This window comes from Haemaphysalis longicornis, unplaced genomic scaffold, assembly GCF_048455015.1.
Source record: "Haemaphysalis longicornis isolate Haplotype H1 unplaced genomic scaffold, Haemaphysalis longicornis Haplotype H1 scaffold_7, whole genome shotgun sequence".
Lineage (NCBI taxonomy): Eukaryota > Metazoa > Arthropoda > Arachnida > Ixodida > Ixodidae > Haemaphysalis > Haemaphysalis longicornis.
Window position 1 is genome coordinate 159,323,029 of NW_027526422.1, and position 19,245 is coordinate 159,342,273.

The 19,245-nt window shown below is 45.8% G+C and overlaps 1 protein-coding gene across 1 annotated transcript in view; it reads left to right on the top strand.

Annotated features, from left to right (window-relative positions):
• LOC144147172 (uncharacterized) overlaps nt 1-19,245 on the top strand; it is a 42,863-nt gene that overhangs the window by 17,490 nt on the left and 6,128 nt on the right. Inside the window, exons 2-3 of the mRNA XM_077679242.1 lie at nt 9,053-9,204; nt 12,584-12,651. Of these exons, the coding sequence (XP_077535368.1) occupies nt 9,053-9,204; nt 12,584-12,651 (220 nt within the window). The remainder of the gene's footprint in view (nt 1-9,052; nt 9,205-12,583; nt 12,652-19,245) is intronic.

Genomic DNA, 19,245 nt, shown 5'->3' on the forward strand with positions numbered 1-19,245 from the left:
GTCAAACACGCGACTATTCTCGCACGAATCTCTGACACCACACCCACTGTGTTTCGCGTTGCAGCCATCTTAGCTGTCATGATTGATTACTCGGCCAGCGCCATAGCAAGCCGGTCACTCCTTTTTTGTCCGCAGTATCGGCATTCCACCGCTGTCATTGATATTTCTTCCTCTCAACATCACCATTATCTTCAGCCTACTCAGGTCCACTGCAGGATGGAGACCTCTCCCCGTGACCTTCAACTGCTCCGGTCCTGCGCTGCTCGGGTCCACAGTTTACCCCCTCTTTACCTCTAATGCCACATTTACATCTAATGCCGCCGAATGGTCTCGGCTCTCGGCGCACGCTCTGTTTTCAAACGTGTACATGCCGTATTGCGTATTCGAACTTTCGACACGCTAAGCGACGGGCACGTCTGCCGCTGTGTCGACTTGGCGAAATCCCCTACACAGCGTGAGCGCGGCCTGTAGGAAGCCCAGTTGAAGCGGCCTGACGGTTCGTTTCGAAAGCTCCCTCAGGTCGCTCCGGGCAGCTTCCCTGTGCTGCCGCTGCTTTTGCAGCATGATCACGGCTTAGTTACACTGGGAACAGCTATTATATAAAATAATCACTGTGGTGTACATTAACGTATGTTTACAAGGGTGTGAGTGTTTCTGACGCACGAGGGTGTAAATATTTCTGACGTGACCTTAATGTGGTAAATTCGATCTGTATAGGCGTCAGAGAGAGAGAGAAAAAAACGTTTTTATTGAGCTCTATGTGGCTGAAGGGGCGGTTGTCGACGCTGGCTTGTACCGGGCGGCGACAAATGCAGCTCTGGTGACCAAGGAGGTTGGACCTCTAGGTCTGAGCTCCCCAGTGCCTCCTCACACAGCTCATCACACGAAACCAGTTGAAAAGATCTTTAGGGCACCCCCAGAAGATGTGGGGAAGGGCGGCGAGAGAGCCACATGCAAGGCATTTAGAGAAGGGTATAATGAAGAGTGGATTCGGTGGGGCATTGCGGGATTAGGGAACGTGTTCGTCTGAAGGAGACGCCACGCGTGTTCTTCAGAATTGGTAAGGTTGCCATGAGCCGGGGGGTACCTACGGCGGTCGAGGTGGTGATAAACGGTTATTTCTTTGTACGTAAGTAGTCTATCTCTGGCGGATGTGGCTCCCTGATAGGGTTCGAGTCTTCCCCGGCTCGGATTGTGAGCCCTCTAGTCGTATTGTGGGCAGCCTCTTCACCAGCGAAGCCAGCGTGCCCTGGTGTCCAGAGAATTTCTACCGGGGAGTCGTGTGGGTGTGTCGGACAATTTGGATGGCTGTGGCAAAATATGGCCTTTGGGAAAATTTTGAATGGCCGCTTTGGTATCGGAGATTATTACCGAGGGTGTCGGCCTTTGGGAGAGGGCTAAAGTTACTGCCGCCTTTTCCGCCGTGGCGGGATGGGGAAAACGTAAGGCTAGAGAGACAAGAGGGAGGTTATCCGGGTCGTTTATAACTGCAATGGCGAATGCGGTGCGGTGTCTGTATTCTGCAGCATCCACATAGACCACGTCGGATCGAGCGGGGAGTCGTTTTTGGAGAGCACGTTCTCTCCGTTCCCTGCGGCTCGCGTGGTATATGGGATGGATGTTGCGGGGTATTGGTTTAAATATAGGCTTTGCATGGGTTTTCGAAGGGAGGGGAATTTCGGCCTCAGGGCAGTCAGTATGACCTATACCTAGACACCTGAGAATATGGGTTCCAGTGAGAGTTTTAGACAAGCTTTCAACCTGATTAGAAAGGAGGGCTTCAATAAGCTCCTCTGCCGTATTGTGCACACTAAGACCTTCAAACTGGGTAGTTTGTGTGTTAATGGGACAGGGGAGGGCAGTTTTCTGTGTCCTTCGGATGAACCGATTGACCTTATAAAATTCGATGGCAGTCGCGTTCAGGTAGGGCAGGCAGTACGTTGTTTTGCTGATAATAAAAGCCTGGATCAGCCGGATCATCTCCTCTTCCTTGAGACCCCTGAGGCGGTTGGAGATTCGTATGATGAGTCCTATAGTTTGAATAACATGTTGTTCGAATTTTTTGAGGAATCGTTAGTCCAATTATTTTAGATAAGCATCCCCAAGATTTTAAGGGTAGCGACTTCTGAGATCGGGTTGTTCTCTATTTGAACTCTAATGTCGGGTGATACTTTGGATCTCCTTTTTGGTCGTAGCAGAAGGAGTTCCGACTTACTCAGGCCAGCATTGCGAAGCCTGCATATGCATGACGGTGATTGTAGTCATACTGCCCTGAATATAGTAACAGTATCTCCGTATGCAGAGTTTTCTTGAATGGCAATGGTAATCCTACGCACTGCGATGCAAATCAGAATCGCGTAATAACTTAATCTGGTGGCGCACTAATACCTGACAGCACGCAATTTACTCTTCCAATATGGTAGTCGGATATTCATAACTTCCATTGACAAGCAATGTGGCAATACGTTTCCGAAGATTCTAAATAAGAGGTACCGTGAATAACGCAAAAATATATTCGGGGATCAGCACATGACGTAGGTAATAATGCTAGGTCGGCTTGCCCATACGTGGGTGGGTGCAAACTCTCGTCGTCTGCTGCACAACCTCAGCGAGCAGAGTACCGACGGGCGTATTAAGATAGTAGCTACCATGAATATTTTTGGAAATATCACCACACGAAACTAAGAGCCCGCATAAACAAGCACACTAAAATCAGGTGACCTTCGTTTAACCACATCTGTTTTCGTTCGTGGGCTGCCTACCTTGACAAAAAAAATGCGTCCGCCGAATGATCACCTGTTCGTTTAGGTCAAAGCACAAAAGGAAAGCAAATGCGCAGCTTGTGCGTGTCTCTGTTGAAATTGCAATTTCTTGATTTTCTTTCTTGTTCGCAAACAACGACAGTTTACGTTCCCGTATGTCCTGCGAAGTATTTTGTATTTAGTTTGGTCTGGTGAATCCCACCGGGCGTAATTTGAGACTATCTTTATTAGCATTTAGAAAGTTTAACTAGGTTGCTTATACCCGTACCAGCTATTCTGTTGCTTTCGTAGTCGCAGACAATTTATTATTTTGTGCTTCTATTGACTTTCCCTACTTTTCCCATTTCATTTCATTTCATTTCATTTCATTTATTTCGCCCTCAAGCGCAGTCGCATTACAGAGGGGAGTGGGAAACAAAAAAAAATGCAAATATAAGGCACGATACAATCAATACAATCGCATGAACAGATACGTTAACACTGCTTTGACATGCCCTAACGCGAAACAAGAGCTGCCAGCGCAGTAAATACAGTGAATGGATAAAAAAAAGGCAAATACAGCGGCGTAAGGGTTCTAATACACGCAACCGAGAAAAAAAATAAATAAAGCAACGGACAAACAGCAAAAGTACAGATCACAGATCTTGGTGATGAACAAAATTGGTGATGGCGGCATGAAACAAAACGTTATCAACTAGTGAGACCAAATCTGAGGGAAGGCAGTTCCACTCAGAAGCAGTACGTGGTACAAAGGAATGAAAAAATGAGTCATGATTACATGTGGTGACGTAGACTTTGTGGCAATGATCGCGGCGAGACGAAACGTAGAAGAGGCGGCTGATAAACTGATGGCTCAAGGTTTGGTGATGGTAAATTTTATGAAATAGGCAAAGCCGAGCTATTTTCCTGCGCATGACCAAGGAAGGGAGGGACAAAGTTTTTTTCATTGACGTAATACTACTAGTGCGATGATAGTTTGACAAAATGAAGCGTACGGAGAGTTATTTTGTACTAATTCAAGAGAATGTATTAGCTTCGAAAGTCCGGGGTCCCAGACAGATGACGCATACTCTAGCTTTGAGCGAACCAAGGATTTGTATAAAATTAATTTAGTAGCAAGAGGGGCTTTAGAGAATTTCCGCCGTAAGTAGCCGAGTGAGCGGTTGGCATTGTTAATTATGTAATTAATATGGCATTGCCAACTGAGATCGGATGCGATATATACACCGAGATATTTATAACTGGTTACTGAAGTTAAACTGGTATTATTAAGAAGGTAATCAGCTGGGGCAGAGTTGGTACGGGACACGCGCATTACTTTACATTTATTTACGTTAAGGTCCATCTTCTACGTGGAACACCATTCAGCGATATTGTTAAGGTCAGACTGTAACTGGGAGACGTCAGCACTATCACAAATTTCACGGTAGACTACACAATAATCTGCGAATAAGTGGACAGAAGAGAATACACAGCTCGGCAGGTCATTAATATATATTAAAAAGAGCAAAGGACCAAGGACTGAACCTTGGGGCACGCCTGACGTAACCGGGGAAAGGGGGGACTCGACACCATTTACAGATACGAACTGAGAACGATGGTATAGGAATTGTTCAATCCACGTTAACAGACGTTGATCAATGTTTAGACTTCGGAGTTTTATTAGCAAAAGATCATGATTAATTTTATCAAAGGCCTTGGCGAAATCTAAAAAAATGCAGTCGGCTTGAGATCGACGGTCGGTGATAGTGTGCAAGGAATGAACTAAAGAAACTAGTTGCGTTTCGCAGGAATAATTTTTCCTGAATCCATGCTGGGAAGGTGTAGAAAAGTTATTGGAGTCAAGAAAGTTCGCTAGCTCAGAGAATATTACATGTTCAAATATTTCGCACGGGACGCTAGTAAGGGAAATGGGGCGGTAATTTAAAGGTGAATGCTTCACGCCGGATTTATGAATAGGGACCACCTTCGCCGTTTGCCAGTCACCTGGAAGTGCACCTTGATTTAGTGATTGCTGAAAGAGTTTGCAAAGAAATATTGATGAAGCCGTTTTTGTTTCATTAAGAAGTCTCACACTAATGCTGTCAGTACCACACGAAGAAGACAATTTCAAGGAATCTATAACCTTAACAATGCCGGCAGGATTTATAATAATAGGTGACATAGGTGGGAAGCTAGAACACAAAATGGATGGTAACCTACAATGAGTGAGGGAACAGAAGTTGTTGACAAAAACATCATTAGGTAAAATAGCACAATCGTGGCGTGGAACAGCCGCTCCTTCGGAATCAGACAGGGAAACTTCATTTGTGTCGTTATTATTAACAATATTCCAGAACTTCTTAGGGTTTGTCGTGAGCATTGATGGAAGCGTATCGCTAAAAAATTTGGTTTTAGCCTCGCGCACTGCTTGCATGTAGGCATCAGCGGCCCTCTGATAAGCATGCCAACGGTCCTCAGATGAATGTTGTTTGGCTGCACGAAACAATCTTTTCTTTTTGTTGGAAAGCCTCTTGAGGAAGTCATTGAACCATGGCGATTTTGGATTTGCTGTTATAGTCTTAGTTGGAACGCACATGCGCCTGAGTTCCATTATTTTAGAACAAAAAGCGTCCCAATTTTCTTGAACGGAACGTTTCTCAAAATCAGGTAGATACTCGTCCAAAAAAGCGAACAGTTCGTGGTTGAAAGTATCAAAATCAGCTCTTTTATAGTTAAATATGATTTTACGTTTCGTGGGGGCCCTGGTAATGCTAGCGTCCAAGTAGAAATGCAAGAGAGAATGGTCACTTAGTCCTGGCAAGACTGAGGTGTTGTTTAAAAGTTCGGGATTGGTTCTTAAAACAAGGTCAAGAATGTTTGCAGAAGTAGTTGTTACTCTAGTAGCACTAGCTACTATTTGCGTTAAGTTAAACAGTGCGCAGACTTCAAGAAATGCCTGAGATTGGGAGGAATGTGACGTACATAGGGGTGGCTCGAACGTCCAATCGATTGAAGGGTAGTTAAAGTCGCCTAACAATGTTATAGGGGAAATCGGGTATCGTGTTCTAATATCATTGATTGTGTCGTGCAAGTCGTCAACAAAACTGGGGTCAGCATTCGGAGGACGGTAACACACGCCAAAGACGTGTTTCGTATTATTTACCAAGACATAACACCAAACTGACTCAAGTCTAGCTGGAATATTTATGCAAAACGACTGTAAACGTTTTGAAACCGCCAACAATGTGCCACCACCTTGCCTTCCGTCACGATCACAACGATACACACTGAAAGAATTCGAAGTAGAAAAGAACTCCGAATCACGTATCCGTGCGTTCAGCCAGGTTTCCGTTAAGGCGATAATATCTGCTTCACATGAGTCTACAACGCTGCTCAGGCTGTCCCTTTTATTAATAATGCTCCGGATATTAGTCAATATAATCGATAAAGAACATGACGAACATCGAACACCACTTCCCTCAGTTAACCGTTACGATGGTTCAGCAACACTGGCGGATTGAAGAAAATGAGGCAAGGTGCTTGCATTAGGGGAATCAATGGCAGAATCAGTAGAATTCTCTTGTGGGAGTGTTGTAAGGCGACTGTCGGCAATAGTAGCGCCAGACACTTTCGTAGCTTCATTGTCAGTAGATTGTGGGTCAGTAGATTGGGGGTGGTATTGAGACACAAGTTCGCGAACCAAATCAACACTGTAATCATACACATAGCACTTTCTGTTGACCAAAACTTTGTCGTGGCTAAGGCGAAATACAGGCGAGTTGGGCAGGGCTTTGGCAAATTCTGTTAACTTTTTCCGTGCGAGCCTAGTAGACTTGCAAAAGTCCTCAGTAACGGTTATATCGGTGCCCTTTAGCTTAGCGCGCCCAGAAAGAATGCTCTCTTTTGTTTTAAACGATAGAAACCTAACAACTACAGGGCGGCATTTACGTTCTACAAACTGGCTGCCGATGCGGTGTGCTCGTTCAATATTGGCAGGGCAGAGTGCAAAACCAAAGACGGGCTGTAGCTGTTCAATGAGCTTATCTTCTGTCTGTTTCCAAGTTTCATTTGAATCTGAAATGTCGTAGAAAATCAGGTTGTTTCTTCGTGCCCTGTCCTCTAAGTCATCCATACGCGACGAAAGCTGATTGTACTGCTGAAAAATGACGTTTACGTCATCACTGTTGGTTTTAACTTGCTGCTCAAGGCTATCAATAGTATCGGCTTTCGCCTCAACAGAGGAAAGCCGCGTTCCGATATCCAATAACTTGTTGGCTAACTCCTGCTGATTAGCCTTTATATCTTGTACTGTCTGAAAGAGGACATTTTGTTTCGCGGTTGTTTCTGCGCACATCGCCCGTATCTCTTCAAGTGTCGACATAACTGCATTGTGCCGGGTGTTGTCATCGTGAACTGAACTAGCAGCGCTTTCTTGGTTTTTTTTCTGGGGGCCAGGATTGCTCTTAATATCGCCTGAGCACAACAGTAATAAACAAAGGGCATTTACACATTCACGAGACATGCAGCAGAGCACTTGTGGGCAAGGAATCAGCAGCAAACATCGATTACTTGTTTTCTTTGCGTACAAGGAAAGAGGTTCACCAACCTGTATAACATGAAAACAGCGAGCGTGAGGCATAGTTGACGTGCTGATTCCATGCCCACTGAGCTGGACTGGTTGACGGTTGCTGCTTAAATAGGCAGCGCAGTTCGATGTTCCTGGAGACGAGGGTACCGGAAACAAGTTGCCATGCTCGAAGATAAGGCGGCTGGTTTCCCATCCGCCAGGAAAGCTGCAGTCACTTTGGGCCGCCAGGAAGAAAGGATTCACGTCCAGCGGTTCCATGGTGTCAATCAGAAGGGGTGACGACACGATGTACGTCAGAGCCTGTATAACATGAAAACAGCGAGCGTGAGGCATAGTTGACGTGCTGATTCCATGCCCACTCGTCAGCGGGTTAAGGCGTCAGCGGGTACATATTAAATACAGAGAGCCTTTCACTTCTCTTAACATTCTTGTGGTGCTAGTATTACCGTAAAAACGAAAATTTGTTGCGGCGTATTGAGTAATCCCATCACAGAAACGTACATTGCTACGGTGCATGCGCATGTATGGAAAACGAAGCCCTATATGTTGTACACACTGCAAGACAAAATTAACTTTCTCTGTAACTTTATCATGTCTAAATGAGGCGAGAATAGGATTCCCTTTTGCCTAAAGTGTTTCGAGGTGAAAGTGCTGATATTTTGCTGTTTTTGCTGCCGCCCGTAATTTCAGTCCGGGACCGTGAAGAACGGGGCCCCCATTTACTTTTGTTAGCGTTAGAGCACACTGCAAATCCGCAGCTGCTTTATTAAAGTACCCTAAACATAATCTGTTCGTCCATAAGTCACCGTAGAACGTTGAATATTGCCCATATACGCCAAGCAGGGCTCACACCGTAAGCGCAGCAGTCGAGAAGCACGGGGCCTGTACGCGAGATCTGCGGGGATGCAACCACAGTGCTATCGCAGCCAATAGTCGGCGGACTTTGCCCCAACACACACTCTATTCTCCGTTTTTCGAGGCCATCTTCCTTGGATTGGTGGCGCAAAATATTGCTGAAGTGCCCCATGTGTTGCTTAGGCAATCTAGGAAAGTATCTTGTCTACTTCAAGCACCTTTTAAATTTAGAGGAATATCCAATAACTCAGGGCGCCATTGTGAATATTCTAAATGTGATGTTGCGGAGGATTGAATGAAATATTTAAGACCAGAAGAAACACGTTTGAATCCCAAGCTTCGAAGCAATAGCTGTGTGAAGGCAGCTGTACGGCACTGCCAGGAACCTCGATGAAAAACCAGAGAAGGCAGACGAACGGCGCTGTTCATTTCTTTCTGAATATAGGAGAATCAAAAACCAAGATTTGATTAAATTCTTACTCTTTGTTGGGAAACTCGAACATGTTTGTAGTTTTTTCACTGCTGAGTAACACAGCGCAGTCTCTTTGAAGCTGCAAATTGAGCCCCAATGGTGAACAGCCAGCGTCATTTTCATCCTTCTTCTTGTGTGCCAATTTAAATATTGTACTAATATCGTTTATAAAGAAATGCAGTAATGTTAGAGAAAACCCGCAGTTCGCCACTTCCTCTTTTCAACGTGCCGGTATCTTCTTACCTTCCACAAATGTTGCCCGCTAGGAGGTGCACGCTCTCTCACTTACGTTGGTATTTTTTCTCCACATGAAGTTTCTGCAATGTAGAGCTGACTAGGTGCTCATTTCATTGTAATATGTTCTGGCTTTTCTAACCTTTCTACTTTTTTCAGGCTTTCGGAGCTTTTCCGTACGCCATTGGCATAACTGACAGCAACAACGACACCATTTTTGAATGCCTTACGGCGATTCGTACTGAATATGACTATGAGGCCAAAACAGTCACATATGTCTGGTCACTCAACGATGGTCCTGAACACACAAGGTAAGTAAGCGTCCGAGATGCTCAGTGCAGATATGCTACTTGACGATGACCGAGAACGACCTAATGTCACATTTTTAAATGCCAAAAACTTCGCCATAGGTTTCTGCTTGACCTTTAAAAGAGCTGCTTTACGTATACCTGCAAAAATAACGGGGAGACCAGCAAAAAAACTCTCCTGTAATTTATTCGCATTTGCAAGCCTTCGCGTATTCGTTCTAAATATAGGTGCTTGGAAAGCAAAGTGAGATGGTTCATATAGGGGCCTGTGTTGAAGACTTCTTAGGGCTGTTATACAAGACTTGCGCGCTTAAAGAGAGAGATAATAGTTTTTACTACTAGCATAAGTTGGCATCTGTTCATCGTTCCAGGAATAAAAGAAATACTGCAGCTTCAATGGTCCTTTAAAATAGCCGAAGCTGGGAGCGTGCACCGGACATGGGCAGTTGCTTCTCGAAGTGTTCAGGGAAGGGTGCAGGATTTTACAGTCTTCATGTTTGCTGAACACTGCCGTACCTAGTAGTATGAGGTGTTGGATGTATCACAGAATCTATACGGAGGACTGCGTAGGACAAAGAAAGCAGAATCTGATGGTCTGAAGAAAGTAATTTTTGGAGGAGACAGAAACAGTCCTCCTGGTTCTTAGCTGAATTTTTTGGGAAGAGGACTCTTTGGGTGTTCTTTTTACCTAAATAATGGTATCGTTCGGTTATCAAGCAAAGGCTGTGGTGGAATATATATTGCCTTGAGGAATATACCTCGGGCCATTTTGCGGCGGTAATGTTTCTGTAAAGCTTAGAGAAGAAATTTTGAATATATCGTCCGGAATGTTTTGCTGTAGTAGGTTAGGGTAAGAAAGGCAACCCAAATGAAGTTGCGGGTCTTTGCGCCATTTTCTGCAACGCAAAAACTTTCGCAACTCTCTGTCACCCCTAGAGCAATTAGGAACGGAACACTTATAAGATAAGATATTCCTGGGTATTAAACGGGAAACATCATCAGGAAAAACGCACAGGAAGAGCTGCTGCGTTGAAAAACAGTATGGAGGACAAGACGATGTCGTCTATACAGACGCGCCGCAATGCGCGAGGTACGGAGTAAGACCTGCGACCGATACCTCTGGAACCGTCCCTATGTCAAGTCTGACGCTCCGGTCGTCTAACACCCAGTAGGCTGAAGAGACCGCTATCGCCCTTGCCCTCTCCCAGACAAAGGCCAAAGTAATATTACGGACAGTCCTGCCGCCTGCCGAGCATACCAAGCAGGTAGGATGTGAAGACAAGCGCTTCGGGTGCTGCTTCAACGAACCCACAGACGCAGGTCAGAATCGTATGGACCCCGGCGCACTCTGCTCTTCGCGCAACCAGACTGGACACGTCCTGACCAGAGAACTCGCCCACCGGGCACCGCAACAAATGTCGCAGCGCACCTGCAACCGCTCCTCACATACGCCAACATCACCCAACATTACCGACTACCGAGGCAACTGTATCTACCAGGCACCGATCAGGCCGCGAAAGAACCGGAACGTATTCTCAGACAACTGCAGACTAATACGCATCCACACCCAACACGACTGCATGCCATCCATCCTACTCTTTTTGATCCTTTGTGTACACATTGCCAAGCCACAGGCGCATCAAATTGTCTGAGAATGGCAACCCAGATCTTGCCCCACCCCAACCCCTCACGCGAACAATAGGAAAAAACGCTGGCCAGCTCCCACCCTGAAACGCAGCTTTTACTAGCGGAAAGGGCGGAGCCAGCCAGCCATACCAAGGGTGTCTCGACTGAAGACCCCGACCACACATATACTCACTTCAACTGTTAATAAAGTTTCTCTCTCTTATAACTGAATAGCCGTTTAACACAGCGAAGACTAGATAAAAGACAACGAGAACATAGGCCAGATGTTAAGGTAGTTGATGCCTTCCTAAGCTGTGTTTCGAATCTTACAGATGACATTTCTCCAACCTTCGTGAGAATATGCTGCTCAGCACACATAAGCTCTGTCAATGCAATGCAGCAAAAACACACTAACTTCGCGTTTAGAAGACCTGTGCATGCGGAAGTCCTGTTCTTGACTGTTAATGGAGCTACACAACCCGCAGACACGTAGACGCCTAGATCACAGCTAGTTAAACGAACAAAACAAACTTTTGAGTATTATTGTGTTCCTGACTCGAAACGTACTTTTTAAAACTACTCTATTTACATAGGCTATGGGTAAATAGGAGTATTGTTAATCGTAGTTTTAGCAATGTTTTTCGTTTCCAGTTTTTATGACGCACTACAAGATGTCGGTGGTAGGTGATTTATTGAAACAAAAAGTGGAAAAGAAGTGTATGGGGATATTTTAACCCGTTTGGTTGTTCGCCAGCATACAATCCAGTCCAGGAAAAGGGGAGGGGGGTATGAAAGGGGATAGGTGAAAAAGGAATGGGTACAGAGAAAGAGGGAGAGAAAGAAAGAGATAAGGGGTGCGTAAGGTTGGCCAGCAGGCATTGGCCTATAGTCGTTTGATGAGGTCGGTCTTTTCGATGAAGGCTTCCCGCCGGATGGAGTTGGGGCCCGTCGGGAAAAGCAGGTGCATCAGGATGTAGCTTGGGCGCCGGAGACGCTGGACTGCGGCCCGAAGCTCTGCTCTCGGGCATCATACTGGCGGCAGGAGCGGAGAAGGTGCTCCTGGGTCTTGGGCTCTGGGCAGTCAGAACCTGTGGGCGACGACCAGGCGACATCTTTTGGTTCCCCCATGCTTGGATATAAAACTCATTTCCCCTGTGCACAAATTATAACAATTGAAATTCAGGAGTGAGGTCATTTAACTTCTGATCTTTTAAAGCTCAGTCATTTCTCTCCTGCCCTTAAAAATACATCACCGACGATATTTGTTGACCCCGACGTGCGTTTATGCATGGCCGCAAGAATCTCATCTTCGGAAGCAAAGCTCGTCAAGTTCCACTGGTCCTTGCCTGCCTTTTCTGGAGCGATCTTTGAACGCCGATTGGGTTAATGAAAGCAGAAGAGCTGCGTACTTAAATTGTCGTCAGAAAATAACTTTGTTTAGGGAAAGGCACATATCTGCATTCAGAGCTCCGAATATATAATATTGACTTTAACTAACTTACTCAATTGCGCAGCTGATAGCCAAAACCTGACTAGAAGGCCTAAATTTCGCATTTGTCTTTTGAAATAACAGTTGAAATAACTACACAACGTTTTTTAGATTTATATGCACCGATAGATAAGTTACGCGAACACATCACGCGAACCGCAACGGTACATGTTGCTAGTGAGCCACAAAATCAATTACCGGAAAATGTGCAGCTCTTACAGTAACAACCTGCTATACACTTTACTGTGATGGTTTTTTTTTTTGCAGAAAACACTACGCGTTCCACTACACGGCAGGGGCAACGCCAGATACGGCCAACTTCACCGTCGGGAAAGGTACTTATCGAAGCTGTTTTAGCCATTTTATTGCTTCAATGGAATACTATAAAAGCCTTGTAGGTTGTAATATATTTTACAAAGCTTGAAGAAGTTTTGGAAGGAAAGAAAGCCTGCAACTTCGTCAGGAATTACATGTGTGTAGATCGTAATATTGTTTCAAAAACCAGAGAACTTCGTTCGAGCTAGTGAAGGGAACGGGAACAACCTTGAATGAGTGGGTTTCATTCAAAGCATAGCGTCATCTTAGGCATTGCTTAAAGTGTGCATAAAAGTATCCCAACGAATTTTAAGTTTTCTGTGTCAAGCATTGCAATTTTGTTTTCAAAATACCCAATGTTATAGATTACGAAGTGAAACGCGCGCACTAAGTGCGCACTGAACATTTTATTTCTTGCCATCAAGCGGGAATCATGTCATGTGTATTGCGAATTCTACATTAAACTTTCTCGAAATTAGGATAATTTTCTTCAAAACACTTGGCTAACCAATAACAAACAAGTGGAACAGAGAAAGAACCAATTATTTCAAGGATGTATTTTCCGTGGATTCCAACGAAAGCAGGAGTCTTCTATTTTCCTTACGATGAACGTAATGCCGCATTGGACATCCGGCAGGCTGCGTTTCTAATAGCTCTAAAAATCTGACTTAAAGCGACTCTACACGCCAAATCAAACATCAGGAAAACGTTTGTTCGATTAAGTAAAGAAGACAGATAATACAAAGCGAAGGAATAAAGTTGCAATTTGCCGATAAGCAGCGTCGTTGCATAGGCGCTACGCAACGGGTTTTATCAAATCGCCATGCAAATGGTGTAAACTCATCCCGGCCGTAACTTCTCACCTTCTCTGTACTGTTTCTCAAACGTGGCTTAATGGGTAATTTATAGCGCACTTCTAAAAGATGCGGTCGTTCAAGGGAGGCTACTCAATATTTAGTGCCTCCTTTAGGCTATCAGAGTTACGCAATTACGACTATACGCTTATTCAAAACGAGTGAGCAGTCAGTAGCTCGGTTTCGGCCCCAACAGAAGAACACAACCGAGCGTAGGAGATGACAACATGTAAACTTGGCGTGTGATATTCAAACAAGTGAGAATTACATTCCCGGTAACAATACAGAAAGACATATACGTTTTTATGCGTTCGTCTTTGTGTAGGAAAGCGCCTACAGACAAAGGAACGAAGACGGAAGACACAGGACAGGCGCTGACCGCGTAGTCGTAATTTGTTTGAGGAAATAGAAAAATATAATATGCATGTGCAGTAGGGTGGTGTGGAAATAAGTATTCGAACGCCAAAGAGAACCAGATAAAACCCTCCTGAACAGTGGGTCTGTCTCGGACGCATTAAGAAATGCATTTTTTAGTAATTGTAGGCCAAGAATCAGTGGCGTAGAATGATGCATTGTTAATGCTAGCAAGCAATGCCATATGTTCTAGTCCTTTTTTGTACCTGAATTTTTGTTTATAAGTAGTCGTCCGGATGGGTAACCAGCACCGTTTTTCTTCTCTAATTTCAAACCATGTTGTTCATGTCAAGCCAGTTTTTCGACTGCCACCTACCGCAGTCCCTGACGCATGGCGATGACTCGGAATGCTTAAATATTAACATTTCGAAGCGTGAATACTAATTAATGAGCTTTTTACACACGTCACACACACGCGAAGATCTGGAGCGTACAAGCTCAGGCCCCAAAAAAATATCAAACTGTCGTCTCGTTTACATCCTCAGTAGCGTTGTAAGATACATTCCGCTGTACTGTATATCAGTCACCCTCTGAGCGTCCCTTTCAGGAAGGATAGTCTTTTTTGGGCTACTTCCACGCGTACGTTTGTGCTGCATCTTTGTATGTTTCTTTTTCTTGCTGTGTGTCTGTCTCTCGATTCAGATTTACGGCCACAAGTTAAAGAGATAGTTTATTGTGAAGGTTGAAGGGCCAATGCTTTTCGAAAGCCCTAAGTTTGAAAATGCGTCATACTTGTCATGAATATTCCGCAGAGAAAACATTAGATTTATTTGAGGAGAACATCAATGCACAAATGCTACTCGCACTGTTCGTTTATTTCAAAATAAATTCGCCCTTTATACTTGCGAGAACTAATGAAAATACGTTGTTTGAGAACAAAAATTTGACCAAAAAATTCAAAAAGGGCTCCGCGAGTGAGGACCCCGTGGTGGTGCTGTAAGTTCGACGATAACAAAAGCTTCTAGTAGATGACACGAACACTGTAACTTTGCGAAATGGTGTAGATTTTAATAAACCTCTTCTTGGTTTATCGCGAAAGAATCCAAATGGGGGGGGGGGGGCGGAGGAGGGGGCATGATAGGTTGGCATAGGAGAGAAGAGGGGCATTTAAGTGGCAGGAGCGGCAGCAGACGATTGTCATTCGACGACATTTGCAGCGAAGTCACCAGCTACGCGGCCATTTTTATTTCATTTGTTTCTCACACTACAGCCCACTTTTTCACTGAACTTGGCTGTGAATAAAGTTCACGCAGGGGGTCTGTGAGGGTTCTTTGCGGTAGCCGTTTACCGCCATGATGTCGTGCGTACACCGTGGCCACTCACACATAACATCTTGTGCAAGTTTTCTGTAAATATTTATTTTCTCGTAATTCGCATCTCGAAAAAATTAGTGCCTTTCCACTCTGTGAAGAAGGATGACCTGCAAAGCTGGACGCAGTCCACGGAGTGCACGAAACAAAACATGTTTATCGTAATTTGCGATGGAGCCAATTTCCAAGCCAATTAGACGAATGAACCTATTACGTATCCAAGCTTTGTTGTTGCAGATAAACATGGAACTGCCTGTGTCCCTCCCTCGTCGTAAGCATCTTATTGTTTGTGTAAGGCCTGGTTCAGACTGTTGCCGCAACTGTTGTAGTAACTTTAAAGAATTACGTCATCTCACGTCTCACCCAACCGAACTGTGTGACATGACATTTTTTTACGTCATTGGTGGCAAAACGGGTCTTGCGTCGGTAATCTGAGCATAGGCTAACACACAAACCCAATCCCCTCTACCACTAAGGATTCCGGACAGGTCCCATTGGGCCGTTTAACGTCCGCGTTTAAATCTCGCACCACCACAAGAGACATGCCATCCTACAGAACGGGCATGAAACCTCTGGCTATGTGGGCACGCCTCTCTCCTCCCTCCAAATATTTTTCACTACAAACCTGCGCACGCAAAAACCGGCCACCGGTCATGTGCGCGTGCTTAGAAGTGACAGACGCCGTCGAAAAGATCCCCTGAAAGTCCTGTGAGAAAGTGATAATGGCGCACGCCGGCGTTGCAAACGGGCAATTTCCTGTTAACCGTGTAGGGATTCGCCGCTACTCAACGAGCTAAACTTGAGGCGGTAACGGCGGTGTCAGCAGCTTTCCGTTGTTTTAAATTGAGAGCATTTCAGTAACTCACGATGTCACCCGCGTTGTCGCGTCGTAGTCCGCACCGTCGCTGTCCGCACCCCACCCCTACACTATATAAAAGAAAATACTATCCGGCGCTAGGTTTCGATCCCTCGACCCTGCGCTCGGAACGCAATGTACATGGTACTCTACCCACTGCGCCACAGAGCAGACACAGAATGGGACGCTACGGACGCGCCTTATATCGTTGACTCATTCAAATTACTGCTGACGAGCGCTCTCTCGTCAGCAGTTGCCACAAGTGCAACAACATTAACGTAACGCAAACTACTTAACGTCGTGCGCCCCCGGAAATGCTCTGGATTTGATTGTGCCCCTCGCGAGGGGGATGTTTATACAGTAACTCCTACTTCTAGCGGACTCCTGGCGCCCTCTTTCTGCCATTGTAGAGACTATGAGGCGGTCTTCGAAGGGCACCAAATTTGAATTCTACAAAATTTTTCTTCCTCCATGTTGGCCAGCGGTCCGCTATTTTAAAATTAATCCCGGCATGCTTCGCTAGCCGGACGCGGAAACGCCACCTTAGCACGTTGCCAGATTACAACCCATCGCTTTCGTCGTTTTTTGCTCCCATTCCCGCTTGTGTTCTGGCCAACGCTTCGATTCTTGCTCTTCTTACTCCAACCGAACGGCATGCATCCGTCCCATAACGATTAAAAAACCTGGAAACCCTTGAGCTCTATTCTCGCGTACAAACATGTGGCTGTCCGTTTTCTTTCCCCCTAGAATGCATCTCAGTGTTTGCGTAAGATGTCGGTGTAACACATCAACCCACACCCGAACCGTTCGATGGAGTACGACAGGCGACTAATCGCCTACACCCATCTTTTTCAATATCTTAATGCCAGCACAACCGGAATCCCATCGGTAGCAGTATGACGCCTAGCTGTGCGTGCAGGCCCTTCTTTTTGTACCCGCAAACCGTGCACCCATGAACCGGTAACCGGGGATGGTGCATACATAGGCGCGAAAGACACCGGCGAAAATGTCGATCGGAACGCCTTCCAAGCTGAAAAAGAAATATGGCCTCACGCCGGCTTTCCAACTGGGGAAGTTTCTCTTCTACTGGGATGAATTCGCACGTACTTGTCTAAGCGAATTTCAGTGGAAACGGTGACGGCGGATACCGGTAGTTTTCGGGGGCAGACTTTGGCAGCCGTTACCTGGGCTTCGTGGGAATGACATCTGTTTATGTCCGCATAACCGAGTGAGCGAACGCAGCAGCGACGAAACCAAGAAAACGGAGAGGAGCGTCTAGCGAAGGGTGAAGTGTAGTACGACACGTGCGGCTACGACGTCATCTCTCTCACTGCCTTTCCCTCACACGTTTCATGTGTCGCCACCAAGTAGCGCCCTCACCTGGCACTTTCCCCAGACGCAGTTCCATTCTCCGCTCATTCAAACCACACGACGTTTACGCGGGAGGTTCAAACAAGATACCCAGCAACATGCTCACTGCTCTCTTGAGCGGGGCTAATTCGAACCACGTGAATTTGCGCGGGAGGTTCAAACACGATTTGCAATATGCTCGCCGGCGGCGGTGGCGCACTGCGAGTTGGCAGAAGAATAACGCACGCCGCCCTACGTTCGCTGATCACGCCAACACTTCCTGGGACGCAGCAGACATGCCCCGTGACCGAGAAGACAGCAGCTCGCGCTGCGCAGAAATTTCATTTCAGGGAGTGTAGTAATCGTCAGTGCATTTTTTACGCCCATCCGTACTTCTGTTCATTTTTCGCAATCATCTGATAACCGCATACTGCCGTTAGCTGCCGACTGCGCAACTTGCCAAAGGGTCATCGGTGGAGGCGAGCGGGAAAATAGCTGTGAAAGAGGTGTCAGCGGTGGTGAGGAGGAGCCTTGGAATTGCACCGAGTAAATCGATGACACCGGAATGAAAACGGGGGGGGGGGGCGGAAGGGGGGTTAGCCATATACTGCTTTGCACTAAAACAAGATTGTTGGATTTTTAGCTCATTTAAGCCTAAAATATATCATAATTATATATGTTATTTTAAAGCCCCGCTACTTTACTAACACTTGGTGTGAGTTGCCGTGTTTAGGGTTATCGTGGTAAATTTAAAATTAAAGTGGTGGTCAATAAAGTTGGATCACCGACTTTGTCGATAACGAAAATGCGTTTCTGGAGATAAGCCCAGTGCATATTGCGTAAATCTTTAAGAAGTGGCGCGACAGTTCAGGGCCCACTTCTGTAAAGATGTTTGGTGTTTTCACTGTTTTCGGACAGAGGTATGCGCCTCGAGCTTCGCGATCGCTGCGCCACCTGCCGCCGCTTCTCTGCGGTTCTTACGGGATGGCCGCTGCGCAGCTGGAAGCGGCTCATGCAGTATTTTCGTTCTCTTTCGCTTCCTTTTGCCTTTCGGCGCACTAAACAGCTTGTTATGGTGATGACTGTAAGCAAAAAGTACGTTTAGGGCACTTGAAGAAGCAGATGCGTCCTGATAGAGCATTCGAACGGCAACAAGAGCTATCCGTGGACTCGGTAGTGCGCGCTTCTTTGCCGGTCTTACAGGCTTCGGCGACGGCAGCAGTATATCACCACTGTCACCGCCTAATACGACAGCGCATAGAGTTAATCGACAGACGGAAGGGAATTCTTTTTTCGCCTCGTTTAGGGCTGGTCCTGAAGCAGCGAGAGGTTGGTTTTATTTTGCAGCGCAAACAACGAAGGCGGCTTTGTTTTGAATATATACGTCGTAGAAAAATATGATTCGGGGATGTTTTGAGCTAATACCTAACAAAAGCTAGTGCTTTTCATGGGAATAGAGGCCACGCGAAATTTTTAGGTATATTACAAGGATGTGCGTCGTGAAATATGTGCCCAATTACGCCTGATAGCACGAACCAAGGTGGGTTCTCCAGGAGAAACGAAATTGCTCGTACGAGAATTAAAAAAAAACAGGGTAGCTTCGGAAATGTTTAAGAAGTTCGTATAAACTTAAGACAGGTAGAAATTACCAGACCACTAGATGCGAAATGCACTGCTATTTCACAAAACGGGGGGGGGGGGGTGTACGGCAGGGGGACGCTTAATGATCGTTGTGTTCAAACGCGGAGCGAAATCAAGAAATGGCGGTATTTGAAAGCTGCGCGTTCACATATATTTAGGTTTTTGACTTCAACAAACAGCCCATCACTC